The sequence below is a fragment of the Onychostoma macrolepis genome, chromosome 01, assembly GCF_012432095.1.
Source record: "Onychostoma macrolepis isolate SWU-2019 chromosome 01, ASM1243209v1, whole genome shotgun sequence".
Taxonomy (NCBI): Eukaryota; Metazoa; Chordata; class Actinopteri; order Cypriniformes; family Cyprinidae; genus Onychostoma; species Onychostoma macrolepis.
The window spans coordinates 13,447,671-13,474,513 of NC_081155.1; the positions used below are offsets into that span (position 1 = coordinate 13,447,671).

Here is a 26,843-nt window from a genome sequence, read left to right on the forward strand (position 1 = left end):
TAGTCTTTATAGGAGGCAACATGATTTATTTAGTAAAATAAAAATTTAATTAAAAATCATTGATTAATATGAATTGTATGCATTGCCGACACATTTCTAGCACCCAGGGAGAGAGCTGTTCATTAGCATTCTCGTTTCCATTTACTAAAATAAAAAATATTTTGTCATAACGCACAGCTAAGAGTGATGGAAAAAAACAGTTACCCATTTAGCACTACTGATTGTGAAAAGTGGGTTTCAGTGAATCACACACACACACACACACACACACACACACACACACACACACCAAACAGGATTAAGGGTTTAATGGTGACTCTAGTGTTTCCTGGGTCACATGATTATTTACAGCAGCGTGGCCTCTCCTGACATCACCTGTAACTGTCCTCAATCAGACATTACCAGTTTAAAGAATGAGCCAGATTCTTTATATAGGCTACCTTCAACATCCTCAATCAAGTCAGACGTTTCAAAGCTTAACTGAATGCATTCAAATAGTTTTGTAAAAAAAAAAAGTATATATATGTGTATATATATATTCTATGTATATATATATATATATATGTTTTGAATTCTACAAATTAATACAAATTAATTTGTATTAATTTTAATATAAAGTTTAATTTGTATAAATTTTAAAGTTGCATTTATTTATGTTAGTTTTAGTAGAAAAATAAATTGCCTATATTTTGTCTATTTATTTAACTTTTTGTCCTAAGTATTAATTAATTTTGCTAAATGTATTAATGACTTCTTCAAAATCTTATATATATATATATATATATGTTTTGAATTCTACAAATTAATACAAATTAATTTGTATTAATTTGTATAAAGTTTAATTTGTATAAATTTTAAAGTTGCATTTATTTATGTTAGTTTTAGTAGAAAAATAAATTGCCTATATTTTGTCTATTTATTTAACTTTTTGTCCTAAGTATTAATTAATTTTGCTAAATGTATTAATGACTTCTTCAAAATCTTATATATATATATATATATATATATATATATATAATTATAATAATTATAAATTATGTATTTTATAAATCTGTCTACCTTGTAATTTATTTTAAATACCATTACATATTATTTTAGAAATATCATTATTGTTAAATAATTAAATTATTATTTTAATATTGTTAAATATTATATATATATATATATATATATATATATATATATATATATATATATATATATATATATAGTATATTTGTATTTTTAATATATTAATAGTATATTTATTATATATTTTACTGTTTTATTTATATCACCATGTAATTTTATATCACCATGTAATTTGTAATAAAACATTTTTTTTTAGTTGTACAGGATAATGAAAAGAAAGCATCTAGAAAAAGCCTATTTTACATGTGAGATCCTTCAGTACTGTTTAAAAACCATCGCAGGATGAAGTTCACTAAGTTGTATAGTAGAAAAATATAATTTATATATTTTTTTACTTACCATGAAGTTGTTTAGAAAAATATAAATTGTGCCTATTTATGTAATTTTCTTTAGTCTTTTAATTACTTTTAATTTTTTAATGGATCAGTTGGATCATATAGAGAAATACATTTTTTAAAATGAGTTTTTTGAAATTATTTGGAAGATGATGGCGTGGAGAGCTATTTTGAAGAAAATATAAAGACTTGTTTAACATAATGTTGGTGAGTGGCTCCTGTCACGTTCTTTAGACTAATAGTGTTAGAGTGAGACTTCCCGTCGCTCAAATCCCTTCTCTGCATTACAGAGCCTCTGCTGGACTCCTCTAGAAGAATTAAACTCAGACGTGTCTGACTGTGCGATCCCACTTTAGCTGACCTCTGTTGTGCTATCTGTGCCATATCCCACTGACGCACACAGACGCTGGGCTAATTTAGGGATTTGATGCGTGTCATGAGGGCGGGATGGGGCGAGGATTATAAAGGAAGGAACGGACAGAAGGGACACAGTGTTCATGAATAGATGTGTGTCTCTGCAGAGCCTGAAGCGTCTTCATCTTCAGCCTGTGAAGCTACTTCTGTATCTCCAGCTCTCCTGAAGAAGGTCCAGGTGAACTGGATTTTCTCCTGACGGGAATCATGGAATCCGTGTCTCACACGTTACCTCGCCCAGATGGGTCCATACCACGGAGAGCCCTGAAGGTCCCGGCTCGTGGGGCCTCCTCACATTTTGTGGGATCCGCCATCGTCATCCTCTCTTCTTACGCTGTAGCGACGCTGGCTATGAACTGTGGGAAAAAAATCCAGGATCAGCGAATGGGCACTTTAAAAAACTGAAGCAAGAACAGTTGTTCAGGAGCACTTTAGCTCTAATGGCTCATAATGGAATTGCCTTATAACTCTGTAAACTCAGTTTATGAGTTGATGTTAACAGCGTCTGCTGTCTCTGTCCGTGCTGCTGAAGACAAATGACAACTAATAGAGCTGATCTGATTATGATCTGTACAGTAACGATGTAGGTTAAAGCCACAGGACAGCATGAACGGATTCAGGTCAGCATCCGAGGTCCATCGTTCCTGTGGACGGTCAGCAGGAGCAGCAACAAACATGTGTCACTAAATAATGTCACAGTTTTTTGGTTTATTTATTTTTGTTCTGGATGTAACATCTAGAGAGATCCATTACCAAATAAGTCATTTCTAAAGTTATTTAAATGTCTCATTTGTACATTAGATAATAAAAGCATTTAATAATGTAATTACTTTTGTCTGTCTTTATTGATACATTTTACAGATTATATGACTGCTTTTTTCGTATTATTTATAATATGGAAATTATTTTTTTAATTGTAATATTCTGAATTTTCAGTTTTCATTTTAATTTTAGTTTAAGGTTTTTTTAATTCTTTTTTAAGGTTTCTTTTTAGCTTTATTTTTTTTTTCAGTTTTAGTAATTTAGTAAACATATTTAATTTCAGTTTTCATTTATGTTTTTAATCTAATGTTTATATTTTATTCTTTTTGAGTTTAATTTGTTTAAAAAAAGAAAACTATTTTTAGTTTAAGTTAACAAAAACAGCACTGATAAATAAATACTAAATTTGTTATTGATTTTGTATTCAAAATGTGTAAAATACCTTATTCATCATTGAGGTGCTATACTTTAATGCTTCAAATTGTGCCATCAAATGAAGTTAGATAAAGCAGGCAACCTGTTTTAAGAGACCTACCTGTTTTATATTATTTAACAGAGGTATTTGAACATTAACTAGATGTTAGCCATCTAATGTAAGGTCCGTGGGTAAACTGACCTAACCAAGAGAACATGCTGTTATTATTGGATTAAATGCAAACCTGTAACGACTAAAGTACACTTAGAATAGACAAGAACAGAGAAGATTAAAATATTATATAAAAAATATAGACAAAAGCCTATTCATTTCAATGTGGAGAATTAAGAGAAACTAAACAAATATATATTTTGAAAGAAAAATGTGACGTAGCACAAAGGAAAGTATAGCCTATTAAAAATAAAAAATAAATATACAGAGCTATTTTTATATTTTTTTCAAACGAAGACTACAGATAGTAAGACAATCAATTCAGTGAGAAATGTCATATTTTTACATGTTATGTTTATTTATTTTGTTGTTTTAATTATTATGTGTTTATTGTATTTATATACAGTATTTTGTACTAATATGTAATGTACCTATGTGCTATTCTACCATCAAAACAAAACAATAAAAGGACCATCTTATTTATTTTTTTAATGACTTTACAATGGTAATGCGCTGTTACATCATATTTGTGTTATTGTACCAGGTATTTTTATCCTAATATACATTAATTGATTTATATTGATATCGTCATGTGATACTGTTCCCAGCATAATCCACAGTGTTGCCAAGTATGCAGTTTTCCCGCGGAATTGGACTACTTTTACATTGTTGCCGCGGGTTGTTTTTCATGTCCGCGGGTTGAAGTCCAACCCAATAACGTGAAATTTAGCCCCTAAAATGCGAATTTAAGCAACGGAACCATGCCAAAAAAACGTGTATTTTACTCCCATGAGTAGCAATTGGGCGGGTTTTGTTGCGAAAACCTGGCAACCCTGATAGTGCGCGATGACTCCAGGCCTGCAGGCGGCAGTGTCGCGTCTGCTGTGTGTTCCGTATCCCGCGCCGCTGCCAGCAAAGAGCAGACGCTGTGAATCACTCCGGGAAAATAACACGAACTGAACAACAGCGTCCCGGACAAATTCATCTTCTTACATGATGACTGTTGAGTGAAGACTAGACGAGCGACATCAGTTCCTCTCACGGACACACTGCGCTGTTTTCCGCGGACACAGACACATCCTCCGGAGCCGCTCAGAGTTGTGTCAGTCACCTATTGAGAACTGACTGACTGACTGACTGTGTGTGTGTGTGTGTGTGTGTGTGTGTGTGTGTGTGGGTGGGCGGGTGGGTTTTGGTCCTCAGGGATGTGTCATGGCATCGGTTCGGGTGGCTGTGAGGGTCCGGCCCATGAACAGACGGTGAGTGGGTCTTAAACACACAAACAAACCAGTAAACAAACATGTAAACATATCTGTTTGAATAATGTCGCAACAGCTGCGGAGTGAAATACATAAACATGAAATACACGTAAAATACTAGTGAGCTGTATTTCTTATTATTAGCATTAAGCATGTATTAATATTCTGTTTATTTGGGAAGTTGTCATGTCGCAGGTCAGATACGAACCTGTCTGTCTCTGAGCTGACAGTCACCCACTGCGCCATGGCTCTGGCCGCATCTTTTGGGCGTCACAGACACGTTCGGAGTCAGCATGTCCATAATGCTGTCTATTTAGTTAGCTAGGTGTGATTTGGTACTGGAGTCTAATTAAAAGAACCAAACAGATCAAAAGTGAACCGGATGATTTTATACTGTTTCTGGTCTTGAAAGTGGATTCAGATCTCTCTTTAGTTCATTTTAGTTGGGGTCTCAAGTCCCCTTAGTTTTTTTGGATCCTGGACCAAATATTTGTCAGAATATTTGATTATTATCATATTGTAAATCTAAATTTCATAATAATAATAATTATTATTATATTACTAGGCATTATAATTTCTTATATTTACTTTATTATTATTAGTAGTAGTAATAATAATTAATAATAATAATACATTTAAAATGACTAATGTAAATAAAATATTTATACAAATATTATAAAAATTTTTCGTTTTTAATGTGCAGCATATAATGGTTTTAATGAATGTTTTACAGTAATGTGAATGTCATCTTGAAAGCATCAATGATTGTAATAAGAATTTTAAACATGCTTTAAAGTAAGGCTGAGAATTTGTGGAATGCATACAAACCTGTGTGTATATATTTAGCATATAGCTTCTGTATGACTGTCAAAACGTGATCCCATGTCTCTGGGGATATATGCAGCTCGTTCTTTCTGAAACGTCTCCTGATCCCATGGATTTTCACGGGAGTGGCTACCTGAATGGTGCTGCTATTATAGTAGAGCAAAAATATGTGTATTACTCTGTTTGGAATTTTTCTGTTCATTCTCGTGTCTGATTCAGATTTTATATACTCAATAAAATGTACAAAAAAATTTAATACTGAGATCCAAAATTAAATTTTCACTTTAAATATTTTTTGCTATAATTGTTACGCTGATTACTTTGATAGATTGTAATGGGGGAAAAAACAACAACTAAAAAACTGCTTTCCACCTTAAACAGCTCGTAAAAAAGCATCAGGTTGAAAATAAACGCCTAGTTTGATCTGTTGATTGGTCTAAATTAAATCGTCTCCCTCGAGAGTAAATGCTTATGGACTATGGAATTACAGTGTGTGTGAATAATAAATGAAGTGCATAAATATATATTTTATTCATGTATTATTGATTTTTGGCACAGGGAGAAAGAACTGTCTGCCAAATGCATCATCGAAATGGAAGGCAACAAAACCACCATCACCAACTTAAAAGTATGTAGTATTGAATGTCTCTAAATGAAAGCGATCCACAGATGAAATTGTAATTTTTGATCTAATTATTGTGCTATTTTTATATCAGATACCAGATGGAGTGACTGGAGACTCTGTAAGGGAGAAAGCAAAGACTTTCACATATGATTTCTCTTATGACTCTTCGGACAGTAAAAATGGCAGCTTTGTCTCACAAGAGAAGGTCAGTGGAAATATGAACAGCAATGCAGTGACTGTCTAATGAAGATTGCAGAAGTTTTGTCATTAGCAGTCAGTAATTTAAGTAGTTGTAAAAAAAATGTATTTGCTCTTAAATTGCTTGATTTAAAAATAAAAGAGTAATAAATATTAATATAATAAATATTATATTAACTTGTGAAAAATGCTACACAGAGACTTATTTTTTTATATAATGCAAGCAAATAAATGTGAATGTACTAAAGCAGACAGTATGAACTGACTCACAGATTTGAATCAATTCTAACAACTTTTAGCTATTAAAGTTTAAATCAGAGACTGTTGAATGCAATGCGAGTCGCTTTGAATAAAAGCAACTGACAAATGCATAAATATAAAATAAATCTTGTCTTAATGTTCACTTGCTTGCAAGATCACAGAACTAGTTTAATTACCTGACTTAATGGCTAAATAAATATCTTCATGCTGTTCACAATGCAATATCATTCATTAGAGCATGTTTGTAGAGGGATTATTTATTTTATTTAAAAACTCCAGCACCATTTGTGTATAATAAAGTAATCAGATCTCATTAGGAGCTAATCCTCTTTGCGTTTGTGTTCAGAAAGGTTGGTTACTCAATGCTCAGACGTAATAACAATCTTGGGTGTTGTGTTATATAGTAAAAACTAAAATATTGGTATCCAGGGCTGGTTTCCAAGAAGCAGATTAAATCAAATCCTGGTCTTAAAGGGATTGTAAATGCACAGCTATTATTAACAGTACAGTTGAGCTCATATCGTGACTTTATGATTAACTTTGACCTTTTTCAGTTTTCAGCTTTGCATTGGTGCATATATAAATACTCTAATGTCACAGGCATGATGTGTGTGTGATTTCAGGTGTTTAAGGATCTGGGCACTGATGTGTTAAAGGCAGCATTTGAAGGATATAATGCCTGCATCTTTGCTTACGGCCAGACTGGATCAGGGAAGTCACATACCATGATGGGCATCCCTGTAAGCCTTTTTAATAATACAAGTGTTTTCTTTTGCCAAAACCACGGTTGAGGCTTGTTCTGTAATTTCAAACATACTTTAGTAAATCTCTGAGGCGGTTGATTTGTCACCCTCGACTGCTTGTAGAGCAATTGAGCTGAATATTGGCTCTGATTCATGATTTGCTGTGCCGTAGGGTGACGTCGGGCTGATCCCACGGATCTGTGAAGGATTATTCAGCCGAATTTCAGGAATGACTCGGAGAGATGAAGCCTCTTTCCGTACAGAGGTCAGGTGAGTTGAGTTCAGAAGTCACATGTGAAAATCCTGCAGTATTCGAGAGCTAAAGCATGATAAGTCAAATAGTGAAGTGCATCATCTTTCTGCACCAAATAGGGGTAGCAAACAGAATTGCATAGAAGTCTACAATCAGTTCCCGTCACAAACTTACACATTTGTTGCTTGAGCCTGATTCCAGTTCCATTTGGTGCTGCTAGTAGCACAGAAATAATTTTTCTTCACATGTACATCTTCAAAGTAAAGGTCTGTTGAAGTATGCTTACACAGGGGGAAAAAAATGCTAAAACCGTCATATTTTGCACAGCTATTTGGAGATTTACAACGAACGGGTGCGGGACTTGTTAAGGAGAAAGATGGCAAAGACGTATAACCTCAGAGTCAGAGAGCATCCTAAAGAGGGTCCCTATGTAGAAGGTAAGAGCCTGACTTCAAACATCTCTGCAAATAAACATTGTCACATTAAAAAAATGTCAGTAGTTCTCATACAAATGTAAAGTGTTGCTTTATTTTTTTCAAGTAATAATTTAAGCAAATATTAAGTACATAACGCATTATTAAGTACATAGTGAGTAAATATAGTAATATTAAGTAAATATTGAATAAATATTGTAATATTAAGTACCGGTAAGTATTGAAATATTATGTAAATATTGAGTAAATAATGAGTACATAATGCAATATTAAGTTAATATTGCAATATTTACTCATTATTTACTTAATCTTGCAGGAATTACTCATTTAGAAAATATTGCAATATTATATAAGCATTATATAAGTATTGTAATATTAAGTACCGTGAATATTGCAGTATTACGTAAATATTGAGTAAATATTGCAATATTTATTTAATTATATTTACTTAATCTTGCAATAGTATGTAAATATTGTAATATTAAGTAAATATTGTAATATTAAGTACCAGTGAATATTACAGTATTACGTAAATATTGAGTAAATATTGCAATATTATGTAAACATTATGCAAATATTGCTATATTGAGTAAATATTGCAATATTATGTAAACATTATATACATATTTTGAGTAAATATTTCAGTATTATTTAAACATTAAATAAATATTATGTAAACATAAAATAAATATTGTGTATAAAACACTTTGATGTTCCATTTAAAGGTGTCTGCATGTGTAGTTGCTGTTAAGGTCTTATCAACACTTCCTCTTTGATTTCAGACCTGTCGAAGCACCTCGTGCAGAACTATAGTGATGTGGAGGAGCTGATGGAGGCGGGAAACATCAACCGCACGACAGCCAGCACCGGCATGAACGACGCTAGTAGCCGCTCACACGCCATCTTCACCGTCAACTTCACACAGGTGACTGTAAAGCAGTGTTACTCATTGCGCGGCTCGCCAAGCTTTACTTTGTGGCTCGCATGATATGATCATGCAGTCAATACAGATATTTCATAAAAACATTAAAAGCAAGCAGGGCTATAACATAACCCATTAAAAAACTCACACCATGTCTACACCGGACGCGAGTGGCGCGATCCGACAAAAGACAGTAGAACCCAGTGATGTCTACACTGGCTGCAACACGATCCCCATCAGAAAACTGATGCCTCGTTCTATTTATGACGAACTGTACTGACACTACGTTCAAATGATTTGCAACTGTCGCTTTTTTGCGTCAAGTGTAGACAGACTTTTAGCGCAGCGGGGCGCGGCATGAGAACTGTCGCGTCTGGTGTAGACACGGTCAGACAGCTCGATTACAAATAGTTTATATTTTTTTTAAAAATAATAAAAATATTACTAAAACAGTGGCATTACAAGATGGAAATATAGACTAGAAAAGATATTTACACTTGCTCTGTCCTCCGTCCATGACACTGACTCACTGCGGAGTTGCCGGTTTTAATCTTAACAGCTCTTAACGCCGAATGTGCACTTGGATGGTTAGATACATGATGGGCTAGTATAGAAAAAAAATAACTTAAGGTCCTGCTTTTTTTTAAATCATCTGGTCTCAATTACAAATTTGACTGGTAAATGATAAAGAATTAAAGCCCCTTTTGGATTGCATTGCATTGCATATCAGGGATGACAGATTGATAAAAAGACATGCTATTTATGACTGGATGTAACTTTTGATACTTAAAAGTGGCTCTCCGATTGACTTTGCCCTATCAGTGCGGCTCCCATGGAAAAAATAGTGAAGACCCCTGCTGTAAAGCATTACAGATGTATCTACACCTGTAATGCCTCGTGTTATTGCCGTAGAATGTGGATTTGCAAGAGCTGAACCAGCTGAGGAATCCATAATGTCGTCAAAAGAGATGCAAAATACTTTTACTAGTAAGTAATGTTAAAAGGATAATATCATACATTTTGTTATTATTTCCTTCCACTCAGGCTAAGTTTGATGCCGAGATGCCAAGTGAAACGGTCAGTAAGATTCACCTGGTGGATCTGGCTGGAAGCGAGAGGGCCGATGCCACAGGGGCCACGGGTGTCCGGCTCAAAGAGGGCGGCAATATCAACAAATCACTGGTCACTCTGGGAAATGTCATCTCCGCTTTAGGTGAGAGGTGCTGTTGTGCTTTGTCACACTTATTGTTTTGTCCATTTCCTTAAATTCTTTAGAACTTTTGTGTAGAGAGTCAAATTCTGTCTCTTTTAATCGGTATTCTGATGGCTCCTTCTGTCTTTGCAGCTGATCTGTCACAGGAAGGAGGGAACATTCATTTGAAGAAGAAGCAAGTGTTTGTTCCTTACAGAGACTCCGTGCTCACGTGGCTCCTGAAGGACAGTCTGGGAGGAAACTCAAAGACCATCATGATCGCTAGTGAGTGAGGAATCACGTGACACTATAAAGTTACATAACACTTATGTAATTCATACAGACAATGGCTTGAAGGAAGGAAAATAATTAATTACCTTATACTTGATGGTTTGACCACATTTTTATTTATTTTTTTACTTGATGGAGAATCTTTTTGTGACACTTTTAGAGTGACATTTTTTATTGAAAATGATACAAAATGTTTTGTAAAAAAATATGAAATGCAATATAACATGAATACAGAGATTACATTTCTAGAAACTAGAAAGTGATTTGATGTTGATTTTTGTCATTGACCCAGGTACTTTTTTTCTAAAAGTATTGCTGTAGGATTTTGTTTGGAAAGTGTTTTGTGAATTGTGTATTTCGAAGGAATATCATGCATGTGAGATCTCAAATATTTCTGTCCAGCTATATCGCCCGCAGACGTCAACTACGGCGAGACGCTGAGCACGCTGCGCTATGCTAACCGTGCCAAAAACATTATCAACAAGCCCACGATTAATGAGGATTCCAACGTTAGACTCATACGAGAACTGCGGGCAGAGATCGTTCGGCTGAAAGCGCTGCTCGTGCAGGGAAATCAGGTCTGAACATGAATTTGACAATTATTTACCTTGAAAGTTTGCATCATTGATTCTGTTATTTTCCTTTTTTTTTATGTGAAGCTGCTTTGCAGCAGTCTATATTGTGTAAAGCTCTATACAAATAAAGGTGACTTGACTTGGCTGTAATATTTTGTGTGATTTTCAGATAGCGCTGCTCGATTCCCCCACAGCGTTAAGTATGGAGGAGGAACTGCACCACAATGAAGCCAGGGTAACATACACGCTTTCATAATCGCATAACAACAGCTCTTGTACACTCTCCTCTCAGCTGATGCAGTCGCACTGAATAAGCTAGTTCTAAAGCTACTCATTTTCATTCGCTGAAGCCCATAATGTGCTAAACAGCAGGGATTTGTTTGCGGATTTTTTGCTAATAAATGCCGTGTGAAATTCCAGAGATGAATTTAAATGTTGGTTATGGCACACAGTCGTATGCATGTTTTTCTGTCACAGGTGTTGGAGCTGACCAAGGAATGGACGAACAAATGGAACGAAACGCAGAACATCCTGAAGGTTTGTCACCATCTGTCAGACCAGCGTCTTATTTTTATCATCTCGTTCACAGAGCCAGGCTTTGAGTGTGTGTTTTGGCGTGTGTGTTTAACAGGAGGAAACTCTGGCTCTGAGGAAGGAGGGAATCGGAGTGATCCTGGACTCAGAGCTGCCTCATCTCATCGGGATTGATGATGATCTGCTCAGCACTGGCATCATTCTCTATCATTTAAAGGTAATGAACATCCGCCAGTGTTCATCACAGTACGAGTGGTGAAGAGGGAGACGCCTCTACAGCTGAAGGAGTTTGTTTAACTTTTATGATGTTGTTTCATGTGATTGTATTATATTAGTTTACTGTAGTGCATGATTGGTTCGTGTGTGTTTGCAGGAGGGAAGGACATACGTTGGCCGTGATGATGCCACTAATGAACAGGACATCAGTGAGTTTATTGACACAACTCTCTCTCCATCTGTTCAGTTATTGTTTGATTCAGTCCCAATACACAAACTTGATGATAATAATAACAAACATTTATAATGCCATCATTTATTCACCATATATTTTCTAGAATTAAATCTCTATAATACAGTATATGATTTTTTTTATTATTGTAAATATTTCAAAACGTGGACATTTAGTTGTGCTGTTTGACAAAATTAATTATATTAATGTTTGTGTTAATTATTTTTCTGGTAGTTTAGTAGAGGACAATGATATAAATAATCAGGATTAATCATGTAATTGTTTTCTCACAAAACGTGTGTCTCTTTGAATTGCATTTTTAAGGTAAATTCTCCTTCCTGTCAGTACAATTTAAATGCCATGCAACCTCATTTGTATGATGATGCATTTATGGGTAATTGATGCTAAACATGAAATCAGAAACAGTGCACCAGTTATATGCATTTCTTTGAATTCTGTTCTTGAAGAGATAGTTTAAAGTAGAAAAAATTACATTTCTATCATTTATTCACCCTCATGTTGTTCCAGACCTACAGTACATGGCTTTCTGCTGCAGACAAAAACTGACTTAATTTCTCAAAATATCTTCCTTTATGTTCCACTGAAGAAAGAAAGTCATACAATCATACAGAACGACATGAGTAAAGGATGAATGAATTTTGTCTGATCTATCTCTTTAAATTAACATTCAAATTACAGTCTGGTTTGTTTCTTCATTCAAATTCAGGAATTGAAATTAATTTGGATAGCCGTTTTCAGTTCAGTTTCAACTTAGATTTCAAAATCACAACCCTCAGTTCCAATTCCAACTCTAGAACTGAATTTGAATTGAAATCTTTGCCTGACCCTAACCCAGATTTTGCTAGTACTATGATTCATAAAGGTATTTTCTCTCTTTCTCTTTGCAGTTCTTCATGGTCTGGGTCTGGAGAGTGAGCACTGTCTGATAGAGAACCAGAATGGAACGGTCACTCTCGTTCCTCTGAATGACGCTCAGTGTTCAGTCAATGGAGTTCAGATCACTGAGCCCTGCCCGCTCAACCAAGGTCACACATATATATATATATATATATATATATATATATATACCTTTCTACAAAAATGTCATCTTTTTTTTACTAAATAAGCAATATGAATGCAGTTTTATGCAAAGCTGATGTTTCCCATTTATTAAACCGTAGATTTATTTGTACATTTGTGTTTCTCAGGTGCTGTCATTCTCCTCGGCAGAACCAATATGTTCAGATTCAATCATCCTAAAGAGGCGGCTAAACTTCGAGAAAAGAGAAAGGTGAGAGGAATTCATACGTGAAGCTTCAGCATCAAACACATGACATGTTTGTTAATATACAGAGGTGGACAGTAACGAAGTAAATTTACTTGAGTATTGTACTTAAGTACACTTTTTGAGTATCTGTACTTTACTCGAGTATTATTTTTTCTGGAAACTTGCGACTTTAACTTCACTACATTTGAAAGACAAATATCGTACTTTTTACTCAACTACATTTATATCAAGGTCCCCAAGTAGAAAGTCGTTATATTTAGCAGTTTTTACAGATTCACTGAACCCTTTTTTCTGGGAAAATCCGGCCTGCGAACTGCCAGTACCTTCCTGTGTTGCCAAGTGTTACAGTATTTCTAAGCCTGAAGTTTTCCGCCTTGCTTTGAATGGACATTTGGCTGATTTTTTTTTTTGGCGCAAATCTGGCAACCTCGGGATTTTCCCAGCTAAACTAATGTAAACGTCCGCGCTACTGCACAGCTAAAAGCGCTCTAAAAGGGCATGTGTTAACTCTTTAAAGTCCTTTAGAAAATTAACCATGTTTTTACTATAGTAACCATAACTATGGTATTTGCAGTAAAATCACAGTATCCACAAATTTACTATTATCTCACTATAGTAACCATATGCTATTTGTAGTAAAACTTCAGTAACCACAAATTTACCATAGTTTCATTATATTAACTATAGTTTGATTTTTGTAGTTAAACTATGGCAATACAAATGGTAGGCTAATATATCTGTCAAAAATCGCTGCCCTCACTTTTCTAATATATATATATATATATATATATATATATAAACTTGGGTCTACTGGTAAATTGCTGCTAAAAACTGGTCAGGGAAGTATATGAATCTGAACATTATTTTATTGTCAAAACACTGCACATAAATGCTTTTTTTCTTTCTTTTTTTTTTCTGTGCAAACAAATGATCAAAAAGTATGTTAAATGAAAACTTTGGAATCTAAACTGGGAATCAATAAGAATTGAAATCAATAAGCAGAATCAGAATCGGAATGGATAAAATTCAAACAATACCCAACCCTAGCCACATGTTGTGAAGTTCACTGATTTCTGAGTATTTTATGAACACTGATCAGTTGATGGCAAAATTCAAAAAGATGGTTATTTGGTGCAACCTTCACACCCATGGCCATACTGAGAGAGTATGATCCAGTTTTCTGAAGAGACTAAAGGTTTGTTTTCTTTTCAATGTTTGCTTTGTTTGCCTAAAATGAACCATATCATAGACTTCAATATCTCTTTGAAAAAGAACTTTGTAACTTTTAAAAAAGTATTAAAATGAGTTCAATGTAGTTAACACTCCTGGTGTTAAATACAAAAATAAAGATGATTATCTTCATTCAGTTGTTCCATTTCTATAGGTTTGGTAACATAAAAGCTCTTAATTCCAAAGATAACACAAGCTAATCAGTGTATTCAGTAGGTTGCATTAGTGGCATAAGGTATTGTAAGTATACAACAATGCGACAATAAAACAATGCATTTACTTTTTACTTTTGATACTTAAGTACTTTTAAAAACATGTACTTCCGTACTTTTACTTAAGTAAAAATTTGTCTTTACAACTTTCACTTGTAGTGGAGTAGTATTTGACCAGTGGTATCTGTACTTTCACTCAAGTAAGGAAGTTGTGTACTTTGTCCGCCTCTGTTAATATATCTGCTCTTCCTGTTCTCCAGAGCGGCCTCCTCACCAGTCTGAGCTTATCCATGTCTGATCTGTCCAAATCCTGTGAAAATCTCTCTACAGTCATGCTGTATAACCCTGGGTAAGCCTCCGCCTGTGTGTGCGTGTACGTGTGCGACAGAGCGAGTGGTTTCTTCTTCCCTGCGCCGCCACCTCTTCCTCAGCCCTCCTCCCTCTCTTCCTTCCCAGGAGCCTCCTCTTTCCTCCTCTCTCCATCCTCCTCTCTCTTCATGCCCTCCGGCGCCATTGCTGGTACTGCTGATGCCCAGTGCATTAAAACAGCTGACAGAAAACTTTAATTCAAACCCTGCTTGCCAGATCACCAGTGATCCTTCCCAAAAACAGCCAATAGGGATGCATGATATATCAGTGACCATACTGGTATTGACCAGTGGAGGATAAAGCAGTAGTAGTTTTCTAAATTTATGAATTGGACAAATATACAATAATGACCACACTAATAATTTCAGTTGTGAAAGGCAGGTCATAATTAAATTTGGGATATACACTACCATTAAAAGTGTTTTTTTTAGTCAGCAAGAATGCATTAAATTGATCAAAAGTCAAAGACATTTAGAATTTTAAAAAATAGTTCTATCTAATTCAAATAAATGTTTCTTGAGAAGCGAATAAGCATATTAGAATGATTTCTGAAGGATCATGTGACACTGAAGACTGGAGTAATGATGCTGAAAATTCAGCTTGCATTTTTAAAATTCAATTACATTTTAAAATATATTCCAATCAAAATGAGTTATTTTAAATTGTAATAATATTTTGCAATATTAATGCATTTTTGATCAAATAAAAGCAGCCTCGGTGACTTATTTCAAAACATTAAAAAATCTTGCTGGCCCAAATTTAGTGTACATGGAGATTGTTTAATCTAATTTATGGCCCGTGGTTTGTTTAAGCCATTATTGGATGAAAATAATATTAGTTTTTACAGTTTAAACAATGTTTTTTATTCTGTGACAGGTCTCACGTGTACTGAACAGTTTTTTGTAATTTTTTGGACTAGGTTGCTCTAGTGAAAACATGTTTACATTTAAAAAAAAAAACCAAATAGATTTATAATATCAGCTATAACATTTTTTTTATATCGATGCATCCCTAATAAACAACCAAATGCATGTTGGCTTTTTGCATTGTCACATTAATAGAAGAATGCACAGTAAAAAGTAGTTTTATGAAGGTTTTGTTGGTGAGGTTCGGATCTGTGATCACGCATGTGGAAACTGATTGGCCTGTAAAACCCTTGACGGTTGTATTGTCATGATCTACGACACCAACTACATGTCATGAATGAACACCAAACACTCAACTTAGTGGATTTTTTTTATTTTATTATTATTATTTTAATTTTATTTTAAATGAGTTAAAGTTGTTCACACAAGAATTGTCATTATTTATTCTTTTAAATTATCCTTAAAAATGATTCAGACTAATAGTCTGGATTTGTGCCACAGTATTTGGTAACATTGCCTTTTTCTGAACTTCTTCATGGCAGTCTCTTCACTGAAAAGGGTCCCATCTTTCTCAGGTAGAACCAAAGCACAACTAGTGTTCTCATGTTAACTGTTTTGTTTTTATATACATTAATGTCGGTATTCGTGGTTTCAGTCTCTCCATTTCTCGTTCATCATGCTTGTGAGAAGCACTTCATCATCATCATCATAACACTTTAGTTGAACGTGTGTCTCCATCTCTTTTATTTAAAGATGTGTATTCTGCAGCACTTGCTTGTAGTTGCAGTGCATGCCCAGTGCTCGTAATAATGCAGACCCTCATCCCATGCACTGGTGTGAGTTTGCTGTGGTTTGCGTGCGTGTGTATGTGTGTGTGTGTGTGTGTGTGTGTGTGTGTTTTAAGGGTGGAAACTAATTGTCTTATATGTTCCAGACTGGAGTTTGAAAGGCAGCAAAGAGAAGAACTGGAAAAACTGGAAAATAAAAGGTGTGTCATATGACTTGTCAAACATGAATATATGCAAAATACTTGTGAAACATGTAATTGAGATAAAGCAGTCCTGTCCACTAATTTACATTTAGGATTTTATTTAAATCAGCTCATGAAAAAATTATCCAAAGCAAGCTATGTAATGTAATGTAAATTATTAAAATTTTTTGCAACTGAACTACAATAATAAATCTAATATGTGACCCTGGACCAGAAAACCAGTCACAAGGGTCAGTTTTTTGAAATTGAGTTTTATACATCATCTGAAAGCTTAATAAATGCACTTTCCATTGATGTATGGTTTATGATAGGACAATATTTGAAAATCTGGAATCTGAAGGTGCAAAAAAATCAAAATATTGAGAAAATAACCTTTAAAGTTGTCCAAATGAAGTTCTTAGCAATGCATATTAGTAATTAAAAATTAAGTTTTGATATATTTACGGTAGGAAATTTACAAAATATCATCATGGAACTAAATATCCAAATTATTTTTGGCATAAAAGAAAAATCAATATTTTTGACCCATACAATGTTGGCTATTGCTACAAATATACGTGCTGCTTAAGACTGGTTTTGTGGTCCAGGGTCACATATAATAATAATAATAATAATAATATTTAATAATAAATAAGTGATTTGTAAAATAATTTTATTTACAATTACTTTTACACAATATATAATAATTATCTAATAATATATGTTCAATTATATAAATCAATTTAAAATGAATAAATTTTGGACCTAATCACAGTTCTTTGCTCTGTTTTATTGCTGGTCCAGGCGGCTGATAAAGGAGATGGAGGAGAAGCAGAAGTGTGAGAAGGCGGAGCTTGAGCGCATGCAGCAGGAGGTGGATTCTCAGAGGAAGGAGTCTGAGCAGGTGCAGCTGCGCATCCGCAGACAGGAGGAGAGCCTGCGCAGACGCAGTCAGGACATCGAGAGCCGTCTCCGAGACTTGATCGCTGAGAAAGAGAAATTTCAGGTGAGACTGCTGATCAGCAAGTAGTCTGTTTTAATTAGGGATGTAAAGAATGAACTAAGGAAACACTGTATCATTGCTGTTCATAAGCGCCACCTGCTGGCAGAGAGGGAATCTGCGTCTCATTCAGCTTGTCCGCTGTTTCCTTCAGATATGTTTTATGTGTAGTTTCACAAAACTAAAGTCAGACCATTCTGTTTTTGCTTCAAATTTCGAAATTATACAGTCCAATTTAGATTAAAAACTGCTCATGCTGCATGTATGCAGCATCTTTGTTTGGATCATGATTAAAATGCAGTGGTTGCCTCTCATTTTAAATGGAAAGAGCACAGACAAAGCCTTAGTTTGTTATATGTGTTACTTATTTATTTGATTTGGGGTTTGTTTTAAAATTTCAATTTTTGTTATATTTCAATTTAACAAAGAAATGTGCAGCAATAGCCTAATAAAAGGACACCTTTTCATTTAATGTATAATTTGTCTTCAATCTCATTTTGTAAAAAAAAATTGTGAGAAGATGGAATTGTGAAATCAAAATCTTGAATCGAATTGTGAGTTGAGTGAATTGCTACATCCCTAGTTTTAATGGTTGTCAATATTAAAATCAAGACGATGGTATTTTATTGTCATAATGCTGTAATTGTTCTGTTTTTTTTTTTTTGTTGTTTTTTTTTGTGCTGATAAAATCATAAAATGTATTTTTCCACATGGCGCTTCATAACATTTATTTCTGCACAGTAGTTTATACTAGGGTTTGTTTTTGATTAATTTTCAGCCACTTCCACACCAAGAGCCAAAATCAAAACAATTTTCTTAAAAACCATCTTTGGACTTGGAGACTTTTTTTATATGCTACTGTCTGTCGTGTTCAGGAGGAGAGACACAGAGAGCAGAAGGAACAGGAACAGCAGAAGCAGAGGAAACTGCAGTCGAAGCAGAAGCTGGAGGAGGAGGAGGAGGTGCAGGAGGAGGAGGAGGAGGATGAAAAAGCACAGGCCCAGCGAGAGCAAGCAGAACAAACCGAGCTCTTTCGTGAGCTGGAGCGGCTCAAACTAGAACGAGAGGAGCAGACCATCAAACTCCAGCTGGAACGCAGGTGAAAATATGTCATATATCTGTTGTTAACGCTTGACAGAAAATATGATGAGTATCAGTAATACATATAAGTGTTTGAAATCAATCTGGACTAACTTGTAGATAGATTTTTTTGTTTGTTTTTTATTATTTAAATTTAAAAATTAGTGTTTAAATATTTTTTTTTAACTTAACTACAATAATTTAAAACAAATAATAATATTACTAGTAAAACTGTTTTAATTTAAATATTTTTAATTAAATAATTTTTACATTAAATTTAAATAATTAAAATAAACACTTTATTAGTTTAAAATGTTAATTATTATCAAAATATACTAAATTATAATAGAATAGTTAAAATAATACTAATTTAAATTAACTAATAATTATTAATACAGTTTTATTTATGTAATTATATATATATTAAAACAGATACATATATACAATTATTTATAATTATGCAATACATTTATATTGTAATTATAAATATATTAAGATTGTATTATAATTATTAAATATATATTTGGATAATTTTTATATATATATATATATATATATATATATATATATATATATATATATATATATATATATATATATATATATTAATATCTGTATGGAGATACTTTTGAAACCATGTCAAAATGAATGTCTTGAACATCAAGGCGTCTGGAGGAGCGAGAGAAGGAGCAGCTGAGTCTGGTTGGCCGTCTGGAGGAGCAGCTGAGGGAGCGCAGCGCGGAGGCGGCCGCCCTGCTCACACCGGATGAAGTGCGCCGACTGGAGGAGGAGAGACGGACGCTCACCGAGCTCAGAGAGGAGCTGCTCAGAGCCAAGGAAGCGCGGATCGATGGAGAGGAAGAGGGCGGGGAGGAGGCGCGGAGGAGCGCGCAGGCACGCTACGAACAATTCAAGCAGATGCAGGTGGAAGAGCTGAGTTTGCTGGAGGAGTCACTGATCCAGCAGAAGGACCGACTGGAACGGGAGGTGGCCCATGAGCGCACGTCACTCGGCCTGCTGCTGCACACGCACAAGGACAAACAGAGACAGGTACAGGTGTCCTTATGTCAAAAGCACACTCAAAACAGAGGAAAACTGATGTGGGGAGCTTTTTTAGTTGTTTGTATATCCACTGCACTTAAATAATATTGTGTTGTTCATTTTTGAATTCATATTTTCATTTAAAATGTACGAAGTTAGAAGAAACAATTTTTGAGATGATTCTTTTAAGTGAATCAAAGCATGATGCAGTGCATCTTGTGTAGGCCAATTCATGAACAAATGATTCTTTTGAGATGATTCTTTCTAGTGAATCTGTAACATACAGCGTATTCTGATTCACAAACAAATGACTCTTCTGAGATTATTCATTTTAGTGAATCAAAAACATATAGAAGGACCGCTGTAGTCTGATTCACAAACACATGATTCTTTTTAGTGAATCAAAACACGACTCAGTGCAACCTGTGAAGGCCAATTCACCAACAAATGACTCCCTTAAACTAGTTCTTTTTGGTGAATCTGTAATATATGACAGGATCAGTGTGGGCTGATTCACAAACGAAAAGATTATTCATTTTAGTGAATCAAAAACATATAGAAGGACCGCTGTAGTCTGATTCACAAACACATGATTTTTTGGATATGATTCTTTTTAGTAAACAAAAACATGCAGAGCGACCTGTGTAGGCCAATTCACGAACAAAAGACTCTTTTAAACTGGTTCTATATAGTGAATCTGTAACATACAACAGTACTGGTGTAATTCTGATTCACAAACAAATGACTTTTTTGAGATGATTCTTTTTAGTTAATCTAAAAATTGTGCAGCACAACCTGTGTAGTCCAATTCATGAACAATTGACTCTTTTGATACTATTTAGTTAATTGAACCATAATACAGCAAGACCTGTGTAGGTAGTTCGATAAGTTATGAATAGTTCAATAAGACAAATTGCCAGTTTGAATTAGTGAATTAGAAAAACTAAATAATTTTAAGCATTAGCAGAGAGGGAATTTCTTTTAAATGTGAGAAAAATGGACATTATAACAGAAAGTAACCAAAAGAATCATAATGGAATCAATATGAAAATGAAAATCAAATTGAATCAAGACTCTGGTGATTCACTGTTCTCGTCCTTGCAGGTGCGTGATATGATGGAGCGTGGTGTTCAGGACGTGTCCTCTCTGGGTCAGGAGGAGGTTCTGATCCAGCAGGCCGAGCACAGTCTGCAGTTTAAAGAGCGGCAGCTCCAATCTCTCCATGAGAAACATCTCCCTGCTGTCTCAGAGGAGCGACAGAGAGCCATTGAGCTCCTGGAGAGAGTTAGAGGAGGGACAGGATCTCCTGCTTTGGACGGAAGTCCAGAAGATATGGACAAAGAGCTGGACGAGACTCTATATCAGGTAAAACTCTGGTCAGTCAGATGGTCTCTTCCTGTCTAAGTAGACGGCACTTGGATTAGTAGTAGCATCTTACAAATACTTAGTCATGTGAAAAAGTTAGGACACGCTATTGAATTCCATGCTTTTCTGTATCAGGACATAATAGAACATTATCTGGTCCGTGTTCAAATTTGGAAAATAAAACCTCAGATAAACAACAACACATGACTTTTTTGGATTATTTATTTAACAAAAATAAAGCCAAAGTGGAAAAGCCACATGTGACAGTTAGGACACCCTTACTGTTAACATAGGAATTAAATGCCTTTGGCTACCAGAAATCACTTACCCCACCTTTAATCAATGTTGACATTTTCACATGACTGTATATATCTCGCTTTTATCAAACTTTATCTGTCTGTTTTTCTCTGCAGGTAGAGAAGGAGTTGGAGGAGAAGGAGGAGCGTTTGTATCAGTACAGCGCGAGCGCCGAGCAGCTGCAGCAGCTCCAGCAGTCGTACCAGTTCACAGCAAACGTGGCCCGTCAGGAGGAGAAGGTTCGCAGGAAGGAGAAGGAGATCCTGGAGTGGAAGGAGAAACAGCAGCGGGAGGCTCTGGAGCAGGCGGTCGCACGCTTGGAGAGGAAACACTCCGCTTACCGCAGGAGCCTCAGTCTGGAGCCGGATGCTGAAGGGCCCAGAAAGAGGTCACAGTCTGCTTTAGGACAGAGCACATTCAGGTTTACAGGAACACAAGACCTGGACCAGGACAGGTGTGTAGTTGTTTTTTAGGAGGACAGTAGCACAGGGGTTTCCCTTGTGAGGGACCCTTTTGATAAATATAAAGGCAGCTGGATATTTTTGTGAAAAAAATATATATTTATACTGTTTGAGACAATGATTAAGGTATGGTAAAAAGGTTATTAATCCCATTAAGAATATACCAGATGGCTCACAAAACTTAAATCTTTAAAAATACAAACATTACAGACAATAATTCACATAAATATAAAAACCTAAAAATGCACCCAAATAATATGCAAATATGAGAATATAGTAAAATTAATTGTGATATTATTAATATCTATAAGTATTAAGATAAAAGTTTTTTTTTGTATATACTTGTATGCAAGTATAAGAATATCATAAAATTGATTAATAGTGATATTATAAAAACAATTAAATCAAATAATTGTTTCCAAAATTAAACAATTGGCTTTTGCAATGTCTTTATATGATTATTTTGCAAGTGATTTACTTTTTATTAAATTGACAACGTATCTGAGATTGACACTTACATTTTTTCACAAAGATTTTTACTTTAGAAAAATATTTAGAAAGCAAATAAGTAAAATAAAATAAATATAAATAAAATAAAATAATGTATTAATCATTTACAATAATTTTAATGTTTTAGTCTTCATCAGAAAGCGTAATGAAATGCTATTAAGTGAATGTGAATGTAAAAAAATAAATGTAGTTCAATAAATAAACAAAAAATCTCTCAAATGTTTTACGGACCCCAGAACCCCCTTATGGCCCCTAGGCATCCCTGGATTTTAATGTAATGAATCTAGAGCCGCTCTGCTGTGTCTTTTCTTTATCATTTTGCACTGGATGTTTCTCAGGATGGAGCGAGAGATCGCGCAGCTGAAGCAGAGGATCAGTGAGAGTGAAGGAAGCGTGCGGAGTCTCAGTGTGAGCGGGGAAGAAAAAAACAATGTGAACCAGTCGCCCGTCAGCCCCATACAGACCCTCCCGAATGTCCTGTCCATAGGAGACGAGAGGTACACACACCACAGCTGCTTAACGGTCTCAAACAAGCAGCTTGAAATGAAGATTTTACTGCTTGGTTGTGATTGGCTGAACTGGTCATTTCCTCTCAGGATTAATGCATATATTGAAGAAGAGGTGCAGCGGAGGCTGCAGAAACTCAACCTGCTCAACAGAGAGAATAACAACACACTCTCACTGTCTTCAGATTCACTGCAGGTATAAAACTACAGCTAACACACGTACTCACTTCAAACCCAAACACCCACAGACAACATCAAATCAAACCCGTTTAGAGTAAATAAAATAAATAGAGTTTTGCTTTTTAAAACATAGGTACATATCAGTGTTGTCATTGTTAATGAAAACTATTAAGTGTTGTTAAATGTCCCTTACAGACCCTCCCATTAATTGAATTCTTCATTAAAATGATACAATCTTTAACTGAATTAAAGCTAAAATAAAATATTAATATTAAATATATTTAAAAAAATTAAATGAAAATGAGAAATGCTGTCTATATGGCTAAACTAAAACTGAAATTAATATAAATTAAAGCTAAAAAGAAAAAATGACAAAAGCACGTAATGGTATATGATATTAGTAAAATTCAAATGAAAACTGGAAATGGAAAAAAAATAAAAGCTAATTTAAAAATAATGTTAAAACAATTTTACATGTCATCCTGGAATATTTTTACTTTTACTTGTTTATTTACCACTATTTTCTTCAGGAAATCTAGTCATTTAACTAGTCGATCTAGTCATAAATCTAGTCGAGTAACTGAGAAATAATATTATTAACCAATAATAAACTATTATAACCAGTAAAACTGTATTATTTTCCACTAAATATTCTCTCACTCAAGAATATTTTACCATACCAGAAGTGAAATGTGTTGTTTCATGTTGTCTTTAAATTGTAGACCATAACATCATGTTCTTACTATCATTATACTACTATAAATACATACATGTTATTGTAAAATTCCTTTTCTCTTTGGATTGAATGCAAATTATTGGTAAAATTTGAGAAAATGAAAAAGTAAGCCCAAACAGAATCTAGTCATTTATTTATTTATTGTTTTGCATTTTCTGTGCTGATTTAAGCTGAAAGCACAATTAAAATAGCCAAACTGTTTTCTGAGAGATTCTGTGTGGGCTTGCTAAAGAGGAGAAAATGGTTTACCCACAGAATTGTTTTTGGCATCAACAAAGTTGTTTAACTCTGCAGGAGGAGGAGCAGGATAGTGAGGGTAGCTCTGTTAGATTGACGGATGAGGTAAGCACAGGCCTCAGCCAATCAGCACCAGCTGAGCGCACGGTGATTTGCATGATCCAGCCTTAATTTGCATACCTCTCACAATCTCTGATATCAGTAGATTGGGTCTTTCCTCTGCAGTTTTTCTTCTTTGGGAGCATGCAGCCTGCCCACTGATGTCTTACATAGATGCATTTCACCTGTTCCTGTAATCAAAACAGTTTTTTTGCTAATTCACTGATGGGAAATAACAAACAAGTGCTTGCTTGACCCCCTAAAATCAGCTGCTAGCAATCGAGACTCTTAAAGTTGTTTTAATTGTTATATGACCCTAATAAAATATTTCAATTTCTCAGGACAACGATAAAAAACGCATCGATCAACGCAAACTGAAATACGAGGTACTGTATTGTATGTTTGGGGAATGTTTTTTTCATTAGCACTTCAATTGAGGATGTTTTCTGACCACAATTTCCCATCTTTCCACAGCGGCTGGTGTCGATTCCTCTGGATGCCAGTCCAGAGAGTCTTAAAGATCCGGTGAAGATCAGCATTCCCCGTTATGTCCTATGCGGTCAGGGAAAAGATGAACACTTTGAGTTCGAAGTCAAGGTTGGTCTGCATTTTATACAGTCACAATCACTGCATTATCTGTGAGAATTATTTAATTGTCCGTGTGGTGACCGCCAGCAAAAAATAAATAAAAAAAATTGTGTGTGAATGGATATACATCTTTGATGTTTGAGGTTTGGGGTTTTGTCCTGTGTTCAGATCACTGTTTTGGATGAAACGTGGATGGTGTTCAGAAGATATAGTCGATTTCGGGAGATGCACAAATCTCTGAAGCTGAAATATCCAGAGGTATGACTTACATGTATACACAGAAACAACTGTGACGCAACTAGTTGAACTTGACGCTAGTAACACAAAGGTTATGGGTTCGGTTCCCAGAGAATGCACAAACTAATGAAATGTATCAGAACGCATTGTAAGTTGCATTGGATAAATGCATAAATGTAAACACTTCAATTAAACATACAATTTATTCATATATCTTTTTCTTTTTTTTTGCTTTATTTACATGCAATTAAAATTCATCAATTGCGTTCATGTAACCTGTCAGTCTTTCAGTATTTTTTAAAAATACCTTATTTTTATCAATATATCACCATTTTTTAACACCATCAAATAAGTTTTTGCATTAATTTCATGCAAATTTTCATGATTTATTTTTTTTTGTCCCACATAATTTTGTGGTGAAATATGACCTGGATGTTTTTGTGAGATTCACCCAACTATGGCATATTAGATATTTTAAATTTTGAATCTTGTTTTAGCTTGCGGCTTTGGACTTCCCTCCCAAAAAGATTTTTGGAAACCGAGATGAGAGAATGGTTGCGGAGCGCCGGAATCAGTTGGAGGTATTCAGATGTGTTTCCAATCAATCACTTTTGAATGAGAAACTTCTGAAGATGCTGACGATGTCACTGTGTTTTCCCAGCAATACCTGCGGAACTTCTTCTGCGTGATGATGTCCTCCTCCTCCTCTTCTCCTCTGAGGACAGACGAGTTTGGACTACACCTCTCAAAACACGCCGTCTGCAGCATCTCTCCTTTCTTTAAGAAGGGAGTGTTTGACTACAGCAGTCACGGGACGGGCTGATACACACACACACTCCAGTACAAAAAACACTAATTTACATTTCACCTTAAAATCAAAAGGAAAAATTATATAAAAGAAATTGTATTATGCATAAAGAAAATCAAGCCTGATTTTGGAACCATAACGATTTTTGCATTGTGACATAATTTTCATGGCAATTAAGCACATTTTTCCAAATCAGATTAAATTAATACTATTCATTTTGAGGTTTTGTGTAGTTGTGGTTCTCATAGTAATACAGAATTTTTTTTTTAATTCTGTATTCAAGTTAAAAATCTTTTATTATTATTATAAGAAAAGTAGCATTAAAAAAAAAAAAAAAAAAACAATTCTGCCATGATGGATAAATTCCTTAAAATTTAAATAAAATAGTATTATTGGCATGAAAATAATATCATAATGGAAAAAATACTATGAATGCAAAAATAGGCTTTTTTTTCTTTATACTTTGAGGTGAAATATGACCTGGATTCATTCAGACACTAATCGACTTGCTCAGGAAAGTTGGAAATCAAGAGCAGGAACGGTAGAGTGACTTGAAATAGAGAAAGAATAGGAAAAAAAAGGATCCAAAGTATGATTTTGTTGTGCCTTGTTGGCATTTATTGAGCTTTAAACACTTCAAAGAATAGGAAGTAAGGACTGGTCACTGTAACCTGCTCCAAAACATTTTGTGTTTACACCGAGGACCATGAAGCCTGTTTCTGTGGACAGACAGGACGTCCTGTAGCTGCTACTTGGGTTTGTGATTCACTTTAAATCATGTTCATGTTTAAGTTGCTGCATATAATGACTCTCCACTACTTCTGTTACTTCAGATGATGTAATGAGAACGGCAGCCTGTTATTGGCTCCGATCCATATGTACTCCAGATTAAATGAATTACAGCAAATCTACTAATATCCATGATACTCAGGCTAACATTGAGCAGTTTTGTTGTTGTCTTTTGTATAACTACTA

General features: G+C 34.7%; 1 protein-coding gene across 4 annotated transcripts; it reads left to right on the plus strand.

Moving 5' to 3' along the window:
• The first annotated feature begins 4,423 nt into the window (after window positions 1–4,423).
• kif16ba (kinesin family member 16Ba) lies at window positions 4,424–26,518 on the plus strand. Of its 4 annotated transcripts, XM_058774927.1 has the most exons (32): window positions 4,424–4,487; window positions 5,871–5,940; window positions 6,029–6,142; window positions 7,020–7,136; window positions 7,312–7,409; window positions 7,720–7,829; window positions 8,609–8,751; window positions 9,793–9,961; window positions 10,094–10,225; window positions 10,634–10,809; window positions 10,976–11,041; window positions 11,284–11,343; window positions 11,438–11,557; window positions 11,714–11,765; window positions 12,697–12,834; window positions 12,997–13,079; window positions 14,779–14,867; window positions 16,296–16,328; window positions 16,688–16,741; window positions 17,528–17,729; window positions 18,599–18,822; window positions 19,469–19,853; window positions 20,949–21,209; window positions 21,623–21,960; window positions 22,816–22,974; window positions 23,074–23,179; window positions 24,194–24,241; window positions 24,577–24,621; window positions 24,710–24,832; window positions 24,992–25,081; window positions 25,558–25,641; window positions 25,722–26,518. In XM_058774927.1, exons 1-32 carry the CDS (start codon window positions 4,441–4,443, stop codon window positions 25,881–25,883), a joined length of 4,098 nt encoding a protein of 1,365 aa, XP_058630910.1. In that variant the 5' UTR covers window positions 4,424–4,440; the 3' UTR covers window positions 25,884–26,518. The 4 variants fall into 4 exon arrangements, with proteins under 4 accessions (XP_058630910.1, XP_058630927.1, XP_058630918.1 ...); XM_058774944.1 differs by lacking the exon at window positions 24,194–24,241 and having other exon boundaries at window positions 4,437–4,487; XM_058774935.1 differs by lacking the exon at window positions 16,296–16,328 and having other exon boundaries at window positions 4,437–4,487.
• Window positions 26,519–26,843: the final 325 nt, after the last annotated feature.

Coding starts and splice junctions, on each gene's coding strand:
- kif16ba (XM_058774927.1), top strand. CDS start 4,441: ATGGCATCGGTTCGGGTGGCTGTGAGGGTCCGGCCCATGAACAGACG. Junction 10,226..10,633: donor AAAGACCATCATGATCGCTA/GTGAGTGAGGAA, acceptor ATTTCTGTCCAG/CTATATCGCCCGCAGACGTC. Junction 14,868..16,295: donor GTCATGCTGTATAACCCTGG/GTAAGCCTCCGC, acceptor TCTTCATGGCAG/TCTCTTCACTGAAAAGGGTC.